This window comes from Candoia aspera, chromosome 2 (genome assembly GCF_035149785.1).
Source record: "Candoia aspera isolate rCanAsp1 chromosome 2, rCanAsp1.hap2, whole genome shotgun sequence".
Lineage (NCBI taxonomy): Eukaryota > Metazoa > Chordata > Lepidosauria > Squamata > Boidae > Candoia > Candoia aspera.
Window position 1 is genome coordinate 134,549,383 of NC_086154.1, and position 23,875 is coordinate 134,573,257.

General features: G+C 42.0%; 1 protein-coding gene across 1 annotated transcript; it reads left to right on the forward strand.

Annotated features, from left to right (window-relative positions):
• The first annotated feature begins 1,545 nt into the window (after window positions 1-1,545).
• Window positions 1,546-23,331, forward strand: LOC134490599 (keratin, type II cytoskeletal 6A-like). The gene is made up of 9 exons (XM_063293753.1): window positions 1,546-2,185; window positions 4,094-4,308; window positions 6,966-7,026; window positions 7,974-8,069; window positions 9,618-9,782; window positions 10,797-10,922; window positions 12,754-12,974; window positions 21,613-21,647; window positions 22,661-23,331. Exons 1-9 carry the CDS (start codon window positions 1,628-1,630, stop codon window positions 22,984-22,986), a joined length of 1,803 nt encoding a protein of 600 aa, XP_063149823.1. The 5' UTR covers window positions 1,546-1,627; the 3' UTR covers window positions 22,987-23,331.
• The last annotated feature ends 544 nt before the right edge of the window (window positions 23,332-23,875 follow it).

The following is a 23,875-nucleotide window of genomic DNA, read 5'->3' on the forward strand; positions in this document are numbered from 1 at the left end:
AGTTTTGGACCTTAAAAGAATGAAAAGAATTGATGCCTTCCCTTTGTGCCTTATATTTCAAACAGTTATCGTTGTTACAATTACAGACAGCAGGCCTCCAGCTACTGCCTCATCCTTCGTGTCAAATTCCCAATGGTCCTGTCATTGGCTGGTGGCTAAGCATTGCAGCTTTCATGGGGAGGGAAGAGTCTGCTCCTGCAGTTGTGGGAGGAGGACTTTACACATATAGGTAGACTGTTTGATAAGTACAAGGTAAATTCAGCTGGAAGATTCGCCTAGGCTTGTTTGGGTCATTATTCCCCCAAAGAAACGAAGAGGGTGTTCTGGAATAGACGAGGCATTTTCTTACAGCTGCATCACATATGGCTAAGTTGCAGAACCTATGACCCCAGTACTTTATGTGCCTTTCTCGTAACACTTTCAAAAGTTTCAGCAACTCTTAATTTTTAAAGTTACAGAAAGGGAAAATTCAGGGAGTAATCCTCTTCGTGGTGTAAATAAGTTTAAACCATTTTAGGTTTTGGCCTGACACAAAGCTCTTGAAAAGTGGCTTTCAGTCTGCCATTCAAAGACCAAGTGCAACCCCCAGATTCAAAACAGTTGCATGCTGTCATTCATTATAAGGGAAGATCAGAAGCAGGAAGTGATCTGTTTGGCCTACCACTACTGATCTTCTCAATGAAAAGGTACTGAGAGTTTGGAATCTTTCCTTTTCTGCAGTTCATCTAGACAAGTCTGAGGGCCCTACAGGATCTAGCTGTGGTTGAACTAAAAGTTCCAGCATCCTTCACCATTGACTGTACTGACTACATCTGCTGGGAGTTGTAGTTAAGCAACAGCACAAGGGCTGAAGAAAGAAAGGGATGAATGAAGCATGTATTTGACCGTGGTGCCAGAAAAAGATAGCCTTTCTCAATTATAGGACCAGAAGCAGGGGTTTTGTTGCCTAAAGCAGTGGATGAGATTGGCCTAGGGCTAGAAAAAGAACGGTTGCTGTTCCAAGAAATGAGGAGAGCTCTTCTATATCTACAGTATCTTGAGGAGAAAGCAAGAGAATTGCATCAAAACCGCCTCAGGGGAAGCAATGATCCACCTGCAATATCTCTGCTATAGATTTTAGATTCTAAGTCAGTGTTGGCAGGGGGAGGGGGGAACCTCTATGTAGCTTTGAAGTGTGGCATTGAATAATAATCATCCACAATTAAAGCAGATGATTTTTTAAGAATTAAAAAAAATCCTTTTTGTCAGCTCTGTTAATTATTTTTGGGTTTATGTGTAGAGGCAGTAGTGGGAAAATTAATTTGTTAGCTTACATGGTTTTTGTGCCATTTAAGCCTGCAAGCCAAGCAATTTTAAGGCAGCGCTTCACTTCAAAGGAACCTTTGAGATAGTTGAAGGGATTTTTGTTGCTGCCAGATATAACCCAGCCCAGTAATGATCTTATTCTTAATTAATTACCTAATTCCAGCCAAGCCCATCTCCACATGTAGATGTATATATAGGGAAGGAAGAGCAAATCTGCACCTCAGAGAGGGGTCTGCTGTCCTTCTCTCTCTTCATTTCTGTCTTCCTTCTCTTTAGTACAACTTTTGCTCAACTCTCTTCTGCACTCTTTGAATTAGGCACAATGAGTAGGCAATTCAGTTCTAGATCTGGCGGAGGGATTAGGACTTCCCGGGGATATACCTCTTCCACTGTCATCATTCCTGGTGGGACAAAAGCTAGTTCCAGCTCAGTTTCATTATCCCGAGGTGTGAGGGGAAGCATAGGATTAGGTGGGGGCTTTGGTAGCAGAAGCCTCCATAATCTGGGGGGTAGCAAACGGATCTCTGTTGGAATTGGCCACAGTGGTGGTGGTGGAGGCTTTTGGGGTGGCAGTGGATTTGGTGGTGGCAGTGGATTTGGTGGTGGCAGTGGATTTGGTGGTGGCAGTGGATTTGGTGGTGCTGGTGGATATGGATATGGGGCTGGAGGTTATGGAGTAGCTTTAGGAGTGGGAGGCTACAGTGGTGGAGGAAGAGTGGTCCCCATGGCTCCTCCAGGGGGCATCCAGAAAGTGACTGTCAATCCCAACCTCCTATCACCACTGCACTTAGAGATTGATCCTGAGATTCAAAAAGTGCGGGAACGTGAAAGGGAACAGATCAAGACCCTCAACAACAAGTTTGCTTCATTCATTGACAAGGTGAGTCAATTAAGTCAATCATCAAGTTCTTTGCAGGTCGTCTCAAAGAGAATGTCTGTGAATGAGATTGCAAGAGAAAAGTGGATAAATGGACCATCCAAGTGCATCTTGGATGAAAACAAGATCAGATATGATTCTTCCAAATCAAGCATTTAATTTTTGAGAAGACAGAAGGGGTTAAGCAATGCTTTGACAGCCAGGAGACTGCACTTAATGTCACATGGATGTCCAAGACCTGCAGTTTGGGTGATAATGCGAAGTGGACAAAGCCAAGTCCTTCTGGTTTGGGGGTTTCTTAGAATGTATTAACATAATATACTGTAAAATTATATAGACTAGTTAAGGGTTATAACCTCACATCTCAGTGCTAAACTGAAACCCTTGAGCTGCGGAACAGCGTGAGCTGGGTGCACAGATTTTGCATCTTGTGACCTAGGAGCCCTTTTGCAAAATGTTCTCAGGATTCTGAACTACAGTTCCTGCAACCAAGGCTGGAGCAATGAAACCAGGGTTCCTGCAACACGCTGTTCACAGAACAGGCTTCAGGGAGCCACTCAGAGATTTAGTGGCTACACGCGTACAGTACACTCACCTCATGTAGCTTACGTAAGGCTACAACTCCCAGAGTTCCATAGGAGGAGGGGTTGGCCACAAAATCAGTTTAAATCTGTAAGGTAGAGCTGCTTGTTTTGTTGCCTACAGTATCTGCAAGCAGCAGTTGCTGTGTTTCATTCCAAGTATCCTTTTGCAAATCTGTATACAAGTTCTCTTGGACAGATTTTTGACTCACACCTGAAGATGTTGTAGGGCCTGCAATCCTTAAAATAATGTAGCCAGTCTTAGCAATAGTGGAAGGCCTTTCGAAATGGGAATTACAGTCCTCTGCACAGACATTAGATCCCTATTCCCAGATAAAATTGTGATGGCAATGGTAATTGTGCTGTTTACTCTCCATCTCAGTTGACAAGATGCAAAAGCGCTCCAAGGCATGGGCAGTACACCAATTATACTTTTGCAAGGCTTTTACACTTGATGTGACTACACTGATTTTGTAAAACTTTTCAACTTCCCTAAGAGAACTTTGAGATGAGATGTCCGTAGGTAATATGCTTGCTGGGAAAAAGGCAATTTCTGTGCATTAAGTTGATGCTAAATATAACAAGAATAGATATACTTCCATTTTTTTTTCTAAAGTTAGTTGGCAATCCTTGCAGTGCAGCCATTCACACAGTGTTTAGACTGTCATGAAGATGGTACAGGTGGTTCTAGATTCAGAACATAAAGTATTATCTATACCATCATTTTTGGGTTGCCAATTGCTCATATATTGATAGGAAGGGAGCTACTGTTTATAGCAATTTGCTATTACCAATTTTTTTCCCTGGTCAGTTGGCAGCACTATTGGTGCCAAACATTTTTACAAAAGGTGACACCGTAATTCAAAGTGACTTTGCCCAGCTCTATATTCTCCAGAATACTGGATTACTGGTTGGGGTGATGGGCACTGTAGTCTAATTTTCCTGAAGGACACAGGTGGGAGTATACTGATTTAACCTTATATTTCAGCAAAGAAAAAAACAATTGCAGAAGCAATCTATCTACACTCTAGCACTGTAATACATTTTTTGTGCATATGCATAATTTAAGGATAGGGCTAAAAGACCTGAGCTGCAACATCTGGATGACTAGTAGATGGCAAAAAAGAAAGGTAGAAAATTCTAAATCTTTGCTGCTGTCTCTTGGTTGCTCAGATTTTTGAGTTTATATCTGGTGGTTGTCGTGCCGCACTTGTGGCACTGTGAGCGTCATCCCTTGATTTGAATGCTGCTAGTCCTCATTATATAACAAGGTGTGGATTCCAATCTAAGGGTGCTTCTGAAAGCATTACTCTGTCTCTATGGATTTCAGGTACGGTTTCTCGAGCAGCAGAATAAAGTGCTAGAAACAAAATGGAACCTTCTGCAGCAACATGGCAGCACAACCTCAAAGCTCTCCCTTGAAGCCATCTTTGAATCTTACATCAGTGGCCTCAGGAGAGTGATAGATACCTTAATGGGTGATCGGGGGAAGTTGGATGGAGAGCTAAGAAATGTGCAGGATCTTGTAGAAGACTACAGAAGGAAGTAAGTGAGATTCCAAGGTCTACTTAGCAAAGGCAGTGGAATGGGAGAGGTCAGGATGGCACAGGCTGTTCTGTTCCATCTGCAAGTGTGTATGTAGGGAATAAAAGATTGAAAGCTTTCCGTTATAAAAATAAATGCAAAACCAAAACAAGTAGAAATTAAACATGTTAGAGTCCGTCTGCTATCTCCAAGAAGATTTTAGTAGAGCAATGATTCTCAAACATTTGGTCTCAGGACCCCTTTACAGTCTTAAAAATGATTGAGGACCCCAAAGAGCTTTGGTTTATGTGGGTTATATTTATTGATATGTACTGTATTAGAAATGAAACCTGAGAAATGTTAAAGTATTTATTTATATGACTTCGTAGACGCCCTGAAAGGGTCTCAGGGACCCCCATGGGTCCCCAGATCACACTTTGAGAACCACTGTAATAGAGGGAAACTCTCTCATGGGTCAGGAGGAATCACTGTGAGATGCAGCTCTGAAGAGGTTGTAGCAGCCCATCCTACCTCAATTCCTTGTCACTGTGCCCAGCTGATAGCTGTGTGGCACTGGCATCTTGGCATGCACTCTAGCTTGCAGTTTAGGGTGGAGACATTTTTGCTTTATCGAGGAAACGAGGACATTAAAGCAAGCAGTTACAGGATCATAAAAATGCCTCTTGGCTCATAAAACAAGGACCATAAAATCTTCTAACAGCAATTAAATCAGATACACTGAGGAGGCAGTTACAATAAAATGAAATGAACTGTCATGGCTTTTTTTATAGCATATACATGGTATAGTCCTTAGCTATAATAATAATTATGGAATAGCTAATGAGAACAAGAAGAATGTTAATAGCAAAAACAACAATTTTGTGTGGTGCAACCAACTATCTCCATGCCTACCAAGACTTTCAAATGTGATCTATTTGACAAAGCTACTTGTCTCATTTAATTTTATTTTAGGAGACTGCTATTTAAATTAATAGCATTCAGATGTTGTCTCAGATTAAATTAAGAATACTGGTACACACTGAAAACAGGTGAAACCTCTCTCTCACTCTATGTAAAAAGTACTGTATACGCACACACATATAGTATACACAGTACAAGATATATATTCATAGACAATGTGCTTATTCTATATGCATATATTATAGGGCTGTTCTTAAAAATAAAATTTATTGCTTTTTTTACAACTACAACAAAAAATTTAAAAACATAAATATAATTCGAACAAAACAAAGTTTAAGGCTAATGAGATAAGATAAAGAAAAAGACAAGAAAAGGTAGGAAAACGAAAAAAATAGAAACGAATTATTCTACATTACTGTTGTTATACAAATGTAATGATTATAACTGTATAGTAGTATTACAGAGCTCATGTTGTGCTATCTTGGGCAAAGATATAATTGATTTAAGAAGTTGCAGGAGGATTACTGAGACCTTTGATCTGCGAGCACTGCACAGCCCTAATATATTGCAGGTGTACATATGAAGCAAGAATAGCCCCTTTCTTTATGGCAGTGTTTCTCAGCCTTTGCAGCTTTAAGGTAGGTGGGCTTCAACTCCCAGAATTCCCCAGCCAGCATGTTGAAGTTGAAGTCCACCCATCTTAAAGCTGCCAACGTTGAGAAACTGTCCTATCTTAGAGTGAAGACGATAGCTTGAGTCTCTAGTGATTTATTGTCTTACTCTACTAGACAGAAAATCCTGCCAAACTGAAAGGCCATGGGAAACCTTCACAGATAAACCCAAGAATCAAGGCAGGTCTGCTCTGGTTTTCTTCGAAGGAAAGTTCAAAGCCTCTAAACTACGCATGCGTTTTTCCCCCTAGAGAGGGGCCCCCTCCTGCTCACCATCAGTACTCATGCCATCAACACTGCTTTGTGGTATTCCAGAAGCTTGTGAAATCTGAGCCATTGTGCAAGACCTTGGAGACCCAATCAGTTAAAGATCGCAGTGCCATGAATTAACGGTGATAAATGCTGACTGGATTGCATTGTGATAGTTTCTGCTCTATCATTGTTTCAGCCTAGTTTTTAGACTGTCAGTTATTTTTATGTATATTCTTAGGCAGTCAAACTGCTTAGAATCAACTGTGACTGAACTGGTAAAAATAAGCAATAAACAACTGTTTATTTAAAAATTGCTGTCCAACACTTGTAATGAGCTGCCATGAGCAGCAATAATGAAAGAAAGATGACGAGCCTGCACATGCCGAAATGCTGGCCAAGCTCCAGCGGCCAACTTAATGGCATGAGAACTTAAGTCGGACCCTGTTTTGGAGGAGAGGAAGTATTGAAACCCAGGTTTCTCAAGCATATAATGTAAAATGAATGCTGGTGACTTCAGTAGAACGTCCTCTCTGTAAGGCAATTAGGAGTGATATTTACAATTCATATTTGATATTCCTTGCAGATAGTTTGACTCAGATAGTTTTTTAAAATGGGCAAGAGTTTTCTTCTTTCCTTTCACACTGCTGCTGTGTTGCAAATTATTTTAGAACTAATATACTGTAGACAATTTTTTCCCTAGAAGAAGAGCTTCTATGATAGTCTTGTCAAGGCCGTTGTAAGTCATTGATTGGCATCCTTTTATATGTTGTCGCCTCTGCCTGGCTTTTTCTTTGAAGAGGACTGAAAATCTAAATATGTTCCTTCTCTTCACAGATATGAAGATGAAATTAACAAGCGCACCGCTGCTGAAAATGACTTTGTTGGTATCAAAAAGGTGACTGTCCTAAAACAAAAAAATTAAGTTAGGAAAAAAGTTTTAACATATGGGAGATTTTTACACACAGGGGGAAAAAAAAAGCTTTGTTCAAAGTACCATAAGGTTCTTAGGCTGAGAGACTTACAGCATCTCAGCCATTGTTGGACCACAGCTCCTATAATTTCTGATCCTTCGTTTTGGTTGATGGGCATCAGAGCCCAACAATACTTGTAAACCCACTTTTTTTTTTACTGTGCTAAAGCAAGAAACTGGATTAAGACTGTATGATAATTATCAAAATAGTTTGCATGACCTTTTCACTGGAAGGACAAGGTTGATTATACTTTCAAATTTGAACTGATTACTGATAAAGCAGCAACCAAAAAAGATGCTCTACATTTTACATCACTGTAAGAAAGTGCTATTCATTATCTTTTGACATATTATATTGAGCTTGAATCAATTCCCTAGGCAGTGAGCTTCTGGAGGCATGTTCAGAGCATGATGCTGAATTAAAAGGGACAGTTCTAAATCGAAATATGCATCATACAGAACTTTGCAGCATGTAGAACAGGATTAGACAATCTGTAGCCTTCCATATACGATAAACTACTATTCTCAGCATTGTTTACCCTTAGCTGTATTGGTTGGAACTGCTGGAAATTATAATTCAGCCACATTTGAAGGACCTCATTTTTTCCACCTCTTCTCTGTGGTGTAAAACATTTGGAGGACTCCTGTTTCCCAACCCTTTTCTATGATGTAAAAAGGTGTAAGTTCAATGCCCAGATTGTTAATTAAAAATAAAGGGCTAGAAGCCGCCATGTGACGCTCTGAAGAAATGCTGCCAGTTGGAGTACACTCTGTGGGCTAAATAAATTAAATATCCAACTTAATATGAAGCAGCTGTCTAGGAATCCTTGGACTGCTTTTATGTAATTTTGTTATGTGTTGCATTCTTTCAGGATGTTGATGGTTCATTCATGCATAAAATAGAGCTGCAAGCAAAGGCTGATAGGCTGTTAGATGAGATCAGCTTCCTGAAAGCCATCTATGAGGCTGTAAGTGTTGAATGTTCTTGTCATAGAATCCAAAGCGATGAAAAGTCCATCACGGCTAGAAATCACACTGCATTTTGGGAAGAAATGGAATGATCTTGCCTGGAAAATACAGCAACTCTGATTTATTGACAGTCCTGTGAACTACTATGTTCTCCTTCAAAGATCTCCTGGAGAGTTAAATCAAAGCCTTGGTTTTTTTGGTGGGGGGGCACGGTCAGTATTCACTGTACAGGTTTGGGAGTATCTTGACTGGATTCACACATCATGCTAAAATGTGATTTTGCTAGCCCAGATTAAGCTACTATTGGTCAACATTTTGCACCAAGTTGTTATGAAGTTTCTTTAGTGCTAGCACAGTGTAATGTGCAAACCTGACTGCAGAGCTCTTGCATATTACTTCTTTAGTTAGTAATTTTTAAATTAGGTTTAAAGGGTGTGGATTGACACACAAAGCAGAGGTATCACTGAACTACAAAGGAGAAAGGGGAAATCAGAATCAGGTCCTCTAATCAAGTAGTGTCTCCTTGGAACAGTAAGCTCTTTAATATACATGAGGCCTACCACTATTAGAAACAGCAATAGAGAAAGTACTATCGGTAAAATGAAAAGTGTACTTTTTAAGTGATGCTTTGAATCAGAATATTTTTAATAATGTGTTCCCAGGTGGTCAGTTTGAATGGTCTTACTGCACTCTCTTATACCACCTGTCCTCATCCTCAGGTTAAAAAACCCACTTCCTCCCATTCTGGTGCATGTCATTATGCCACTGGCTGTGTTCTCTGCTGCTGTGAAAGCTTGGGAAATGTCTAAAAAGGTTGCCCAAGCTTCTTTAAGTTCAGCTTTGTTTTAAATAAAAGATGAAACTAGACTAGAGTGAAACTACAGTATGAAAAAGGTCTGATACTGTAATGGAAGCCTATATTCAATGGAAAATTAAGATTTGCAGGTTTTTCTGGAACTGACTTCTAGGCTGTGGCACAGTTTTTTAAATCTCATCCTCACTTGGAGACTGACTGAAATTACTGGGTACCCGATGGGCCCAAGAGAAGAAATTGTGTTAGAATGTATTTGCTAGGATTGGCTTGTTTGGTTTTTCATTAAAAATGGCCCCAAATGCAATCTGTGCTCCAGGTTCAATTTACAATTTTAGAAGTGTCTTACCAGTTTCCAGACAGAAAAGACATCTGTGTGAATAGACATGAAAGTGAGATGGATATGAGAATGGCTATGGCTTATAGTACAACACATACTATGCATACACAAGTTCCAGGGTGAAATACTGTTTTTCCAGATAGGACTGGAAATACTTCCATCTAGAGCCTCAGGGAGATGCTACAGTCAGTGGTGACAATACTGGCTAGACAGCCTAGTGACAGCTTCCTACCCTGCCATCATGAGGCATAACCTTTATTTTGAGTTGGCTCCCACGGAACACGTTTTTGTATGATTCAGTTGTTACATCAAGATGGCCTTGATGTAGTGGGGAGGCAATGGAAAATATCTGGGTGGATGGATGGATGGATAATAGCATCTTGTTTTTCCATAAAGGAATTGACTCAAATCCAAGGACAGATTAGTGACACCAATGTTGTCTTGCAAATGGACAACAACCGAGATCTGGACCTCAACAGTATCATTGCTGAAGTGAAAGCACAGTACGAAGACATTGCCAACAGGAGCCGGGCTGAAGCAGAAGCATGGTACCAAAGCAAGGTAAGGCTTTGTATAACTTTCCCAATGGTGCTTGTGGAGTTAAGATAAGCTTATCCTCTTAATCTGGAACCAGTGCTCTTCTTGAAGGTGAAAGGTGAAAGGTCCCCTGTGCAAGCACCAAGTCATGTCTGACCCTTTGGGGGGACGCCACTTTCACGACGTTTTCTTGGCAGAGTATAGCGGGGTGGTTTGCCATTGCCGTCCCCAGCCGTCACCTTCCCCAGCAAGCTGGGTACTGGTTTTACCGACCTCGGAAGGGTGGAAGGCCGAGTTGACCTGAGCCGGCTACCCGACAGAGAATCCAGCTTCCGCTGGGATTGAACTCGGGTCATGGGGAGAGTTTTGGTTGCAATACTGCCGCCTACCACCCTGTGCCACATGAGTGCTCTTCTTAGCCAGTAGGAAAGCCTGAAGTGAGAGGGTTGATATTCAGACCATGGAGAGGTTTCCTGGGTTTACACTTTCAATGGGGTCTTCTTTTTCAGAAACCCTTTAAGTGAAGTGAATCTGAGTGCACAGCATCTGTCTCATGTCATAGGTTCCCTTATAATGGGGTGGTAACAAGCACTACCGTTTGGACTGCTGGGAAGAACAGAAAAGTCCTAGGCATGATGTTTGAGAAGCCATGCTGGCTGGACATGATGGGGTTTGCAGTCTGGAGTCTGATGAGAAATAATGCAACTACAAGTTCTGTACCTATCATTTTAACCACAAAGTTTCAGTGCCTGCTGAGCCTCTGCTGAAACCAACTGAGATCCCATTGACTCAATGCATAAATCATAATTTTGGAAACGATTTTTTTGCCTCTTAATGAGAGGCAAAAATCTGGATCCCAGTTTCTGTTTTGAAATCAGATTTAGGTCAGGGGTGGCAAGGTCAGCAAATTCTTCGTTTGCCATTTCCAGGGGAAGGTGACAGTGAGGTCACCCCATATCCAAGGCCTCTTGCCCAACTCCTGAAGCTGGTACTGCTTCCCATCAGTCCATGACTAAGGAATCTCTTTTGATGTTACAGTTTTTGGAACTTCAGAGCACAGCTGTTGGTCACGGGGATGACCTGAAAAACACCAAGACTGAGATTGCAGAACTGAATCGGTTTATCCACAGACTAAGAACAGAAATTGATAACGTGAAGAAGCAGGTAGCCAGGCGTTTGAATACAATACTCTTGCCTGCATGGGTTTGTCTGTTCCCCTTTTTTCATCTCTGTTACAGGTCCATCAGGAATCAGCTTTCACATTTTGAACACTTTATTTTGCAATTCTACCCATGTATGCCAGAGAGCACTCTCCCACTGAATCTTAACATAATTTATTTCTGTTGAAAAGTGGTCAGACATGTGCATTCATGTTGGATGGCTTCTTGGTGAAATGATCATTGCTAGCAATTTCAGGATATTATTTTCCACTGACTGTTTATAACTCAGGCCTACTGGATTGAGACAGAGTGTGCAGGGAAGTATTCTAAGCTGCTACCTATTTCTTTCCCTATAGTAGAACTTAAGCCTGTCTCAGAAATATTGAAGAACTATTATGTGGGGGTGTTCTTTGAGTTTCAGGCCTACCTGTCATGCATTATCATCTCTGACTGTGTGCCAGCTGCTGCTCTGCCTGGATAAAAATAGCTTCAGTTCATTAATCTACACCCTGGTAACCTCACATTTACATTGCTGCATACTTTTTTACATGAGTCTGCTCCTAAAATGCTCTTTAATACAAAACATAGCAGCTTGCATAACCTCTGAAACTGGGTATTGTGACCCTATTATGGCAGTGTTAGTTCATCTCCACTGGCTCCTATTTTATAGGCTCCTACAAAATGTCTAGAAATGGACTGACTAGCTCCAGAAAGGCTTCAATGAAGCAACAATTTGAATGAAGCACTACTCAAAGCTGAATATATTATATGACTTGGAACATAGAACTAACTGCATAATTCCTTGGTTTATAGCTTCAGTATCTCATCTGCAGGAAGATACTGTTTTTGATAATTCCCTAGTATTGTATGCTTTACCTTTTGTTGGATATGCTGACAGGAGCTAAAAAAAAACCACAATTAAAACCCTGCACCTATTTTTCTGAATGCAGTGAACAATTCAAGATGCAAGATACGTTTTTGTTATGATACTGTATTGTATTTTCTCAAGATTTTTAGAAAAAATGTACTGGTCAAGAATTTGAATCAAGCCCTAGGCCAGGAAGATGTACATTGGTAAAAGGGGACTTTGAAAGACTTCATTGGCATTTGGCACATCAAACCAGAGCTGATTTTTAACTGTCTAAGCTAAAACCAGGCACATTTTCATGTTATTATTAAACATAAATATTTCTTGCCCTGTAAGTCTCATAGTTGGAAATTACCTGGGAACAGAAGGTGGCAATCAATCTGAGCTGGTTTGCTGAAGAACATACTTGCTAATGGAAAGGGATAGTGAAGGAGAGAAAGAATTGCAATTCACAGAGGGATCCCTGTTTTTGTTGAAGTTCAATTTGCTGAAACTGAATTTGCCCAGTCAACTTGACTTTTCACCAGATTTTTAGCTTGTCCACTGAAAGATGTGTGATTCCTGTTGAATCTGTCCACCCCTTCAATTTCATAACCGCCCAGAGTCCCCTGGAGATGGGCGGTGAATAAATTTATAAATAAATAGATAAATAAATAACCCATTCTTTTATCCATGTCCTTGTTGAGGTAGGGATCCGAAGAGTACTGGGGCAGTTAAATACTACTATCTAATTCTTTGGGATCTGAGGTCCATATAAAAGCCAGTGTACAATAATGTGATCCTGGGATCATTACAGTCCCCTTGTAAACACTTAGCTGTCTGCTGCTGTAGCAGAAATGTAGGAAAGTGCTGATTCTTAGCCAATGGATTCTTGAGGCATCTGCATTTGATACTTCATAAAGTAATGCATACTATGACATGCACCTGTCATGAAATCAGAACCTAATTAATATATGAATATATCCAGATTGCCAGTCTCCAGGCAGCAGTTGCTGATGCTGAACAGCGTGGGGAGTTGGCCCTGAAAGATGCCAGACTGAAACTCAGCGACCTGCAACACGCTCTGCAAAATGCGAAGGATGAGCTGGCCCGTCTCCTGCGGGATTATCAGGAGTTGATGAATGTCAAATTGGCTCTGGATATTGAAATTGCTACATACCGCACCCTGCTAGAAGGCGAAGAATGCAGGTGGGTACCATTTTGTGATGTTTGGCTTTCTTATCACGTATTTGAATGAAACATGCCTATTTAGGTATGCATGGCTCATGTGTGGATTTGTACCCAATCTTAAACATGGTGAAAGGTGAAAGGTCCCCCGTGCAACCACTGAGTCATGTCTGGCCCTTTGGGGGGACGCCGCTTTTGCGACGTTTATCTTTCATTGTAGCTGTTCTGCTTTTTCTATTACTGTGTATGAAATACAGCCTGTGCACCCACTATCTTTGGGGATCTTCACCACTACAATCTCCTGCTTGCTCGTTCTTTTCCCAGCCTATAACACAGATCTTGTCGTACTTTTTGAACCTGCCTGTTTTTCTATTGATCCTCCTTTCATATGTCCTCACTTCTCTGCAGGCTTCCTCCACTGATTGTTTTCTTAGGAAAATCCCAGAATTTCCAACCAGAGACAAATGGTGGATTGCCAGATGAGGGAAAATTGCCTCTGGTTCATCCTTTTTAGCATGCTGTCTTTCTTCAACCATCCTGCCTCTGGTTGTCCAGATCCTTAGGTCATTGAGTTTTGAGCAGTTTGCTCTCCCTCTCTTCCAGTTTCCTTTTGCAGCAGCAATAAACAGCCCTTTCTTACCTAGAATAATCCAGTGTATAGGATAAAGTTCCAAAGGGCTCCATGGTTGTACTGGAGAGGACATTATGTAGGTGAGATTTGCCCCAAACACAGCAATACTGTAACCAAAATTTTCAATGAAAAACAACAGGAGATATTTGTAGCCATAATGATTTTCTCTTTCTGCCCCTAAATATGTCCTCTTCCTAAACATGTTGTCTAGCTTTATCCTGAAAGCCAACTTCTTGTGCAGAGAGTATCTGTGGACAGTATATGCTATGGTGCATTCAGCCAGTAGAAACTGTAAAAGTAATTTTCAAGCAGCCAATAGCAAGTTTAGAATGTGGCACAATCTACCATGTGTTAATTGTGCAAGAGAATCACTTAGGCAGCCTTTCCTTTGTTACTGGCTGTTTATATATATATATGCAGACATTAACATTTGTATGGCATATTTCCAATAATGTTGAAATGTCTGAATGCTCAATGTGCATATTTAGGAACTACATGCTGTTCAACATCATCAATAGAGGTGTCAGCCTTACCAAGTAGAGCAGACAGGAAACACGACCAGATGAGCTAATTCTACTTTATTGTAAGGCTACGTTAACCGAATCTTGAAAGTCTGAAAGTACAATTCTCCCACCATCTCCTTTGCAGCCCGAGAAACGAGGGAGGGTCCCTTCTGAGCCTCTTGCCCTGCCCACTATCTGGCTGTGGGCTATGCTGTCTCTTATCTGACCATTCCCTAGGCAGCATCTCTGGCCCCAGTCTCCCAAGGTCATTCCCACATACTATTACAACAGGAGAAGACATTTCTACGCATCCAAAATTTGTATTTGTATTAGCTGAGGATGCTTCTAGCATAGGGTGGGCTTTTAAGAATGTAAATAAATAACATATGCTTATATAATTGCAAGTATATGAGTAAAATTGTATTTTCTACTTAATCTGGAACTAATTGCAATTATTATGTCTATCATAATACTGCTTAGACATTATTCATAGTAAGAACTGGTTGCTGACTTAGAGAGGGACATAAAGTTATCCTTCACCCCTGATACTTTAACCAGTTGTGATAATTCAGAAGAGGAAATACTGCACAGGTATAGAAGCAATCCTTCCTCAAGTATTACTTCATGTTTTATGAACAAAGGAAATATGCTTTAGGCCTGTATTCTGCATAAGATGTGTGCCTGAAATTAAATCTGGTTCTCTCTGCAATGTCTGTACATTTTAAGATTTCATCAATTTGCAATCCAGCCCTTTTGTGTATTTACCCTAAACTAACTCCCCCTGTGTTTGTCAGATTTCCTTCCAAGTTAGCTGCCTCAATTCATACCATAGCTTAGTCTCCCACAACCTGGTACCCTTCAGATGGGTTGGACTTCATATTTTAATTTCCTAGGGCTGATGGGAGTTGGTTTACACCAGATTGGGGAAAGCTGTCCTAAACTGCCAGGCCAAGAGTTGCCTTGTCTTCAACCCAGTGATTATGGTGGTGGTGGTGACAGAGGAGAAGACAGCTACCCTGTCCCTCCTTAAAAGTCCAGCTATGGCTTTACCAATCTCTTTTGCAGCCCACTCAATTCAATGGAATTTTACTGGAAGGGGAGGAGGAAGATAGCAGGAAATGGTGAAAGGCACCTACTTAACTTATGATGCACCAAGACTTTGCAAGGCATGGCCAAGATATCTGGGCAAGGCTTGAAGCCCATCATTTATGTCTTTTTAGACCAAAAAAAAAAAAAAGATGTGAGGTGGGAGTTGTCTCATCCTTTCAAAAGAAAGATAGCAGCTGCACCTCATCTATTTCTCAGTTGTGACCTTGAGGCAGGACAGTGGGAGAAGGATGGAATTTAAATGCTTTGACTTCTCTGAAAGGAAATTAGCTCCTATTAACCTCGCAAGGAAAAGCTGTTTTTTAAATATCAAGAGCTCCTACTACTTGTTTTTTCCTCCACTTCTTCCCTTAGCACTGCTTTGAAGTGTGATAAGAACTAATGGTGGAAGGAGAGGGCAAAGTGGAAGGTAACTGGGCAGAGTGACCTCTTGTGGCCACTTATTTTGTTGGTGTGCTTCAGTGAAGCTCACTAAAGGCTATGGACTGAAACGCTTCCAGCAATGCCAGGGCAGATAGGCTGTGTTGCTAATTCTCCTCATCCCTCAGAGATAGTGTGATTCCATGGCATTCTGGGAATTTAAATGGTGGCTGGATTCTGCTACTTAGAGTTGGTTGGAGCATTACCTTGAATTTAGTTGAACATGAAGCCCCAGGGTGGGCATTAGTTGTAAGCCCAGAACCCTGTCAGCTACTGAAGGGGGCTGGCCCGCGTTGATGCCAAACCCCACTGTCCTTTTCTGTGTCCCTAAGATTCAGCTGCAGGTAGTTCTAGAAACCACAAATCAATGCTGCGGCAGCCAGGGCTTAAAGTGTTCTACAGCACAGCTGCCCCTCAAACAGCCAGTCCAAAATAATGGAGCATAGAGCATGGTCATCTGATGGAGGAAGGGGCAGAGAGTACTTTTAGATAATGAAGACCACGGCTAAACATTACTTACCTGCACCAGCTAAAATAGTGCAGGGTCTAAAATTACTCAATTACAGACCAGAAGAAAGAATTACTATGAAATGCATCTGAATGCAGAACACCTAATGTCACCTGGCTCCGTGTGCTGGCACAATTTGTTTCTGAGTCTACTTCTAGACCACTGTCTGATTCAGCAAATTGGGAAAGCATAATGCTGCACTAGCCCTTGAACTAAATGTGTTACATTCTTGGGGTGAAATAATTGCCATTAGTTACACAGATGTAAAAAAGGGATAATTTGTGTATACCCAGAGGCACACAGACATATTTAGCATCATTTGTTCTTGTGCCTCTGGTTGACTTCTGACCCTGAAGAACAGCAGATGCTCAGGTGGACTCCTCTTGCAATCTAGATAAGCCTGAAGGGCAATAAGGGTCAGGGTTGTCTTCCCTCACAATGTTTTTCTGCAGATCAGATGAGCATTCTGGCCTCAGGAGGGCACTCTTAAGACAGTGACACCACAGCAGCTGTTTCTGAGAGCAAAACACGAACTGGACAAACTGGATGCTGAAGACAGGATTTGCATCTATGAGAAAGTGAAGGAAGCTGAGAGGAGGTTGCACCACCTGTGATGCAACACAACCACAACCAGTTGTTACCAAATGCTTTCTTGTGGGTTCCTGGCTGAGCCACAGAGTGGCTATAACCATTTTCAGGCAGCCAGCTCCCTCAGTGCTGAAACACAGGTTCTGGCAGCATGAGATGTACATCCTTCTCTTCCTCCTTGCCAGCTTGTGGGAGATGTTAAATCTGCAGTTGGCAAGAACCTATAGCAACTTGTTCTTCTCAGGGCAGGATCCCCTTGGAGGGTGGGATCCCCTGAAGCCAGGATAAGGGAGGGTGAACCACGGCAAGTCGGCTGAGAAGACTACTGTGCAGCCTGTTTCGGTTCCCTCCCAAATACTAATCCTTCATGTGACCCCTCCAAGCTCAGGGATGTGTTTCAGATGATGCATTACTATTATGCATCTGCCCTGCCTCTTGCACGATACTTTACAAGGGGATGCAGAGTCTATTTTAAAATTCTCACAAGTTGCCCCAGGAATTTTTCTCTTTTCCCTTTAATTTAATAAAATAAAATAAAATAACTTTGCCTTTCAGAGTAGCTGTAAGCTACCTTTGGCTGGCAGGGATAGGAGAAAATTATATCAAAGAGGCCCAGCCTGCCCAGTCCAATCTACTGTTCCTTTTGCCATTCAGTCCAAAGCCAGATTTACTGTTTTCTGCAGTAACTGCTTAGAAATAGATTCCAAATGAAAGGACTCCTCTCTACTTGTAGCGCATCCAATCCTGGACATTCTTTTGGACTTTGTGGTTTATTCATTCAGTCGCTTCCGACTCTTCGTGACTTCATGGACCAGCCCACGCCAGAGCTTCCTGTCGGTCGTCAACACCCCCAGCTCCCCCAGGGACGAGTCCGTCACCTCTAGAATATCATCCATCCACCTTGCCCTTGGTCGGCCCCTCTTCCTTTTGCCCTCCACTCTCCCTAGCATCAGCATCTTCTCCAGGGTGTCCTGTCTTCTCATTATGTGGCCAAAGTATTTCAGTTTTGCCTTTAATATCATTCCCTCAAGCGAGCAGTCTGGCTTTATTTCCTGGAGGATGGACTGGTTGGATCTTCTTGCAGTCCAAGGCACTCTCAGGATTTTCCTCCAACACCACAGTTCAAAAGCATCGATCTTCCTTCTCTCAGCCTTCCTTATGGTCCAGCTCTCACAGCCATATGTTACTACGGGGAACTCCATTGCTTTAACTATGCGGACCTTTGTTGCCAGTGTGATGTCTCTGCTCTTAACGATTTTATCGAGATTTGTCATTGCTCTTCTCCCAAGGATTAAGCGTCTTCTGATTTCCTGACCGCAGTCAGCATCTGCAGTAATCTTCGCACCTAGAAATACAAAGTCTTTCACTGCTTCTACATTTTGTCCCTCTATTTGCCAGTTATCAGTCAAGCTGGTTGCCATAATCTTGGTTTTTTTGAGGTTTAGCTGCAAGCCAGCTTTTGCACTTTCTTCTTTCACCTTCATCATAAGGCTCCTCAGTTCCTCTTCGCTTTCAGCCATCATAGTGGTCTCATCTGCATATCTGAGATTGTTAATGTTTCTTCCAGCGATTTTAACTCCAGCCTTGGATTCCTCAAGCCCAGCATGTCGCATGATGTGTTCTGCATACAAGTTGAATAGGTAGGGTGAGAGTATACAGCCCTGTCATACTCCTTTCCCAATCTTAAACCAGTCCATTGTTCCGTGGTCTGTTCTTACTGTTGCTACTTGGTCGTTATACGGATGCTTCAGGAGGCAGACAAGATGACTTGGTATCCCCATACCACTAAGAACTTGCCACAATTTGTTATGGTCCACACAGTCAAAGGCTTTAGAATAGTCAATAAAACAGAAATAGATGTTTTTCTGAAACTCCCTGGCTTTTTCCATTATCCAGCGGATATTGGCAATTTGGTCCCTAGTTCCTCTGCCTTTTCTAAACCCAGCTTGTACATCTGGCAATTCTCGCTCCATGAGTTGCTGAAGTCTACCTTGCAGGATCTTGAGCATTACCTTACTGGCATGTGAAATGAGTGCCACTGTTCGATAGTTTGAACATTCTTTAGTGTTTCCCTTTTTTGGTATGGGGATATAAGTTGATTTTTTCCAATCTGATGGCCATTCTTGTGTTTTCCAAATTTGCTGGCATATAGCATGCATTACCTTGACAGCATCAACTTGCAAGATTTTGAACAGTTCAGCTGGGATGCCGTCGTCTCCTGCTGCCTTGTTATTAGCAATGCTTCTTAAGGCCCATTCAACCTCACTCTTCAGGAAGTCTGGCTCTAGCTCCCTGACCACACCGTCAAAGCTATTCCCGATATTGTTATCCTTCCTATACAGGTCTTCCGTATATTCTTGCCACCTTTTCTTGATCTCTTCTTCTTCTGTTAGGTCCTTGCCATCTTTCTTTTTGATGATACCCCCTGGAATTTACCTCCGATGTTTCTAATTTTCTGGAAGAGGTCTCTTGTCCTTCCTATTCGATTGTCTTCTTCCACTTCCGTGCATTGCTTGTTTAAAAATAATTCCTTATCTCTTCTGGCTAACCTCTGGAATTTTGCATTTAATTGGGCATATCTCCCCCTATCACTGTTGCCTTTTGCTTTCCTTCTTTCTTGGGCTACTTCTAGTGTCTCAGCAGACAGCCATTTTGCCTTCTTGGTTTTCTCTTTCTTTGGGATGTATTTTGTTGCCACCTCCTGGACAATGTTGCAAACTTCTGTCCAGAGTTCTTCCGGGACCCTATCTACTAAGTCCAGTCCCTTAAATCTATTCTTCATCTCTACTGCATATTCCTTAGGAATATTAGTGAGCTCATATCTAGCTGATCTGTGGGTCTTCCCTAATCTCTTTAGTCTGATCCTAAATTGTGCAAGAAGAAGTTCGTGATCTGAACTACAGTCAGCTCCAGGTCTTGTTTTTACCGACTGCATAGATGTCTGCCACCTTTGGCTGCAAAGAATGTAGTCAATCTGATTTCGGTGTCGTCCATCTGGTGAAGTCCATGTACAAAGCCGTCTCTTAGGTTGTTGGAAGAGAGTGTTTGTTATGCAGAGTGAGTTGTCTTGGCAAAATTCTATCAGCCTATGCCCTGCTTCGTTTTGTTCTCCCAGGCCATGCTTACCTGTAATTCCAGGTGTCATTTGACTGCCCACCTTAGCATTCCAGTCTCCTGTGATGAAAATAACATCTCTTTTAGGCGTGTTGTCCAGTAGGTGCTGCAGATCCTCATAGAACTGCTCTACTTCAGCTTCTTCAGCATCGGTGGTTGGGGCGTATATTTGGATCACTGTGATGTTAGATGGCTTGCCCTGAATTTGAATTGAGATCATTCTCTCGTTTTTTGGATTGTATCCAAGCACTGCTTTAGCCACTTTACTATTAATTATGAAGGCTACTCCATTTCTTCTGTGGCCCTCTTGTCCACAGTAGTAGATCTGGTGGTCATTTGATGTGAAGTGGCCCATTCCAGTCCATTTCAGTTCACTGACGCCCAGAATGTCTATCTTTAATCTTGACATCTCACCAATAACCACATCCAATTTGCCCTGGCTCATACATCTTACATTCCAGGTTCCAATGGTGTGTTGATCCTTAGAACATCGGATTCGCCGTTCACCACCAGCACCGTCGGCCGCTAGCCGTCCTTTCGGCTTTGAGCTAGCTGCGTCATCACGTCTGGGGCTAGTTGAACTCATCCTCTGTTCCTCCCCAGTAGCATTTTGACCATCTTCCGACCTGGGGGTCTCATCTTCCGATGGTATACTGACATATATCTAGTTGTACTGATCCATTTAGTTTTCACAGCAAGAATACTGGGGTGGGTTGCCATTACCTTCCCCAGGGATCGCATTTAGTCTGACCTCTCTGTCATGACCTTCCCATCTTGGGTGGCCCTTCACGGTTTAGCTCATGGCATCATTGAGGTGCTCAAGCTCCAGCACCACGACAAAGTAACGATCATGGCATATGCTGAATCTCTGTTTTATGCATTGTAAAAGAAGAGTATGACTCTGCAGTTTTGCTCAGTCATGGCACTAATCTATAGTGTGATTAGTTTGTTATGGTGTGATGTGGGTTCTTCTTTTCAATAGTCCACAGTCAAACTTCAAATGGCTTAGTTGTGTGTATAAACCCAGTCTGTTGAATAACAAAAGATAGTAGGGTCAATCAAATCAAATCTTTATTACAGTCATAGACCAACATATATGGGAGGGTCATGCTGGTTGACAAATAGGTAAAAAGCTAGCAGGAGTCAGTAGGCAAAGGCAGAATACTAACTGCTGGAGTCTCCAGGGGTAGCAAGCTGTTTAAGGCAGGATGAGTCCCAAAGCAGGAAACAATAAATGCAGCAGACCCAGCTCCTCAGTGAGCTTAACTTCTACAGGTATTTCCTTTTACTTCAGGGTTCCTGGTCTCACTTCCTTAATGAAGGCCATTTCCTGGTTATACTTTTGCTCTGTTCAACAAATGTGTCTAAAGCCATATTCTTTAGCCTGGTGAACTTCTGATGATCTTAACTTCAATGCCCAACTAGCATGATCAGGGGAGCTGTGGTTTGTGCAGAGAACTAGACCAAGGAAATGTGGTCCAAGGTGATCAGCTGCTAAGGAGAGCAATTTCTAGAGGGCTTTTTGCAAGTGCAACCTCTCTCACCCTACTCATACATCAATGTCCTCCAACCCAAACTCCCATCTTTTACAAATACAAGATGCAAGGAAGTCAGGACAAAATTTGTTTTCCTTTATTTTGTTACCCACCCTACAGAGAATTTAAGTGACAGGCTGTTTCCTGGTTTTCACTTGACACTTTATTTGCGAGGACAGAGCCTTATAGGCTTGAGTTACAATTGACAAATGTAGCTGATTTTTACACACAGTTTTCTCTTTCTTGGTTATAGGATGTCTGGAGAACTCACTGCCCCTGTGAGCATGTGTAAGTATTTCATTTATGTTAATTAGCTGTGAATGCCCATGATAATGGATTTGTTTGCACAGACTTTATTGTTTAATAATAATGTTGAACAATTTAGAAATCTTGAAAGAAAAAAAATCTTTGTCACTATGACAAGAGGGTCAAATAAGAAATGTTACCACTCTATATGTGTGTGTGGTTGTCTACCCTACTTCAGACTATTGATGAAAATCATAAACTGGATAAAAAAATCATAAATTGGATAAAAATAATAAATTGGTGATTTCAGGTACCCTAAAATGGACTAAGTTGAGGTCAATTCAGGCTGAAACAAAAACATTATAGTTGTTAAATATCAGAAGGAATGGAGATGGCAGCCTTATAAGGTAGACCAGACTAAGAAACAGACACCATGCAGACCTAAAGCTACTTTTATTAGAATAGCTATAGTAGCAGAATCTTGCAAGTCTGAATGTGCTTCCCTTCCTCCCTCTTTTATCTTCTTATGGATTAAAGTTGGGTGAGTGGGTGGGGCTCTCTGAGGTGTTTTTATAAACCACTTTCCTTGCCTGGGCTCAAGTTTTGTTTATCTGATCGTTGCCTTGGTAGCAGATCTTCCAGTTGTCCTCCAAGGCCTTCCTCTATACTCACTACAGGTGATAACCCTAGATTTAATTTTGAATGGTACCCCGCACTAGATGGAAAATTTTTCAAACTGCTTGGAGTGAGCAATTTGGCAATAATGCTGCTCAAGTTGCCTTCAGCAGGTGGTAGCACCTGGTACAACTTGGCTAACCTTAAAAAACTAAGCAGGGTTGCGCCTAGTTAGAACATGGATGGGAGACCATCCTGGAATTTCGGGGCTGTGGACCATAGTGGGGAAAGCAACATCCTGGAAGGAGGCACCAAGAGAATGACTTGGATATGTCCTTGTAGCCCCCAAGACTTGGTCTTGACTGGCATCCATGGCTCCTTATGGGCTGCAGCCAAAGGCTGGAACATAGTCCAGTAACACACCCGTGTTTTTCTTGCAGCAGTGATCAGCAACACGTCTACCATCAGCGGAGGCGGTTACAGCATCGGAGGTGGTGGAGGTGGTGTTCGAGTGAGCAGTGGAGGATTTAGCCTGGGGGGTGGTGGAGGAGGGGGAGGCAGTGGTGCTGGAAGCAGCCTGGGTCTGACAGTGGGAGGTGGTGGTGCCGGCAGTTACGGTATAAGTAGTGGGGCTGCTATGGGAGGGAGCAGTTACAGTTCTGGAGGCTATGGCGGGGGCATTGGCAGTGGAGGTGGGGGAGGCTCTTCAAGTATGAAATACGTCTCAACCGCAACCTCATCATCCAGCAGAAAAGTGGTCAGATAAAGACATGCGTGTCCCACTGATCCTGAACAAGCTCCTACTTCTAACTGCCAGCAGCAGCACAAGTCCCCAAGCTAGGCATCCTTCCATTTTTTTCTGAGAAGTTTAATAAGGACAGACATTCTCCCTTGTCTCATGAACGAACACATCTCAGCAGGTGTTGGCTGTTCATGAGAAGTGGTTCACGCCGCCCCTTCACCAGGCCCTTTCAGTGTTACAAGCATCTTTCCCAACCAACGTGACTTGTGGCTGTCGAGGCATCCCTGATCTTCCTCTCTCTGTTATTATAATTCTGACTTCAGTAAAGTAGAACTGTGTTGCCTACAGTCTGAATGAATCAAAGCAGCCCCACATCACTTCCTTCCACACTCTGCTTCAAAGAACTAAAGGATGACATTTTGGGATAGGAATTGGCAATCACGTTTTAAATCTGAAAAGGAATCTGGTAAAGGCTAATTTCAGTCAAAAGCAAACAAACAAAAAGCCAAGCACAAAACTTCCGAGAATCATTTTTTAAAAGGAACCCCCCCTTAAATACCATTGTTTAGGAGTACAATCCAGCCACATAAAGCATTTTAACACCCTGCTGATTTCAGTGGGAGATGTAAGTACTCAATTTACTTCCCACATTTGAAGTCAACAGGGTGGGGAAAATGCTTGCCTTTTGTTTCAGTTGTTTTTAAAGACTAAAATCACTGAATTGTTTCCAGCATAGACATTCACCTTTTAGTCATAGTTTCACTTCCACTTTCACATTTCAGTGAACCCTAATGCTGCTTTTTCTGTTCTAAGCTTTTAGTCAGCAAATGAATACTATATAATTACATTCTCTTAAATCCCACTGAAAGCAGGAGGAAAGTGCCAACTGGATAGCACCATCAGGGCCTGTACT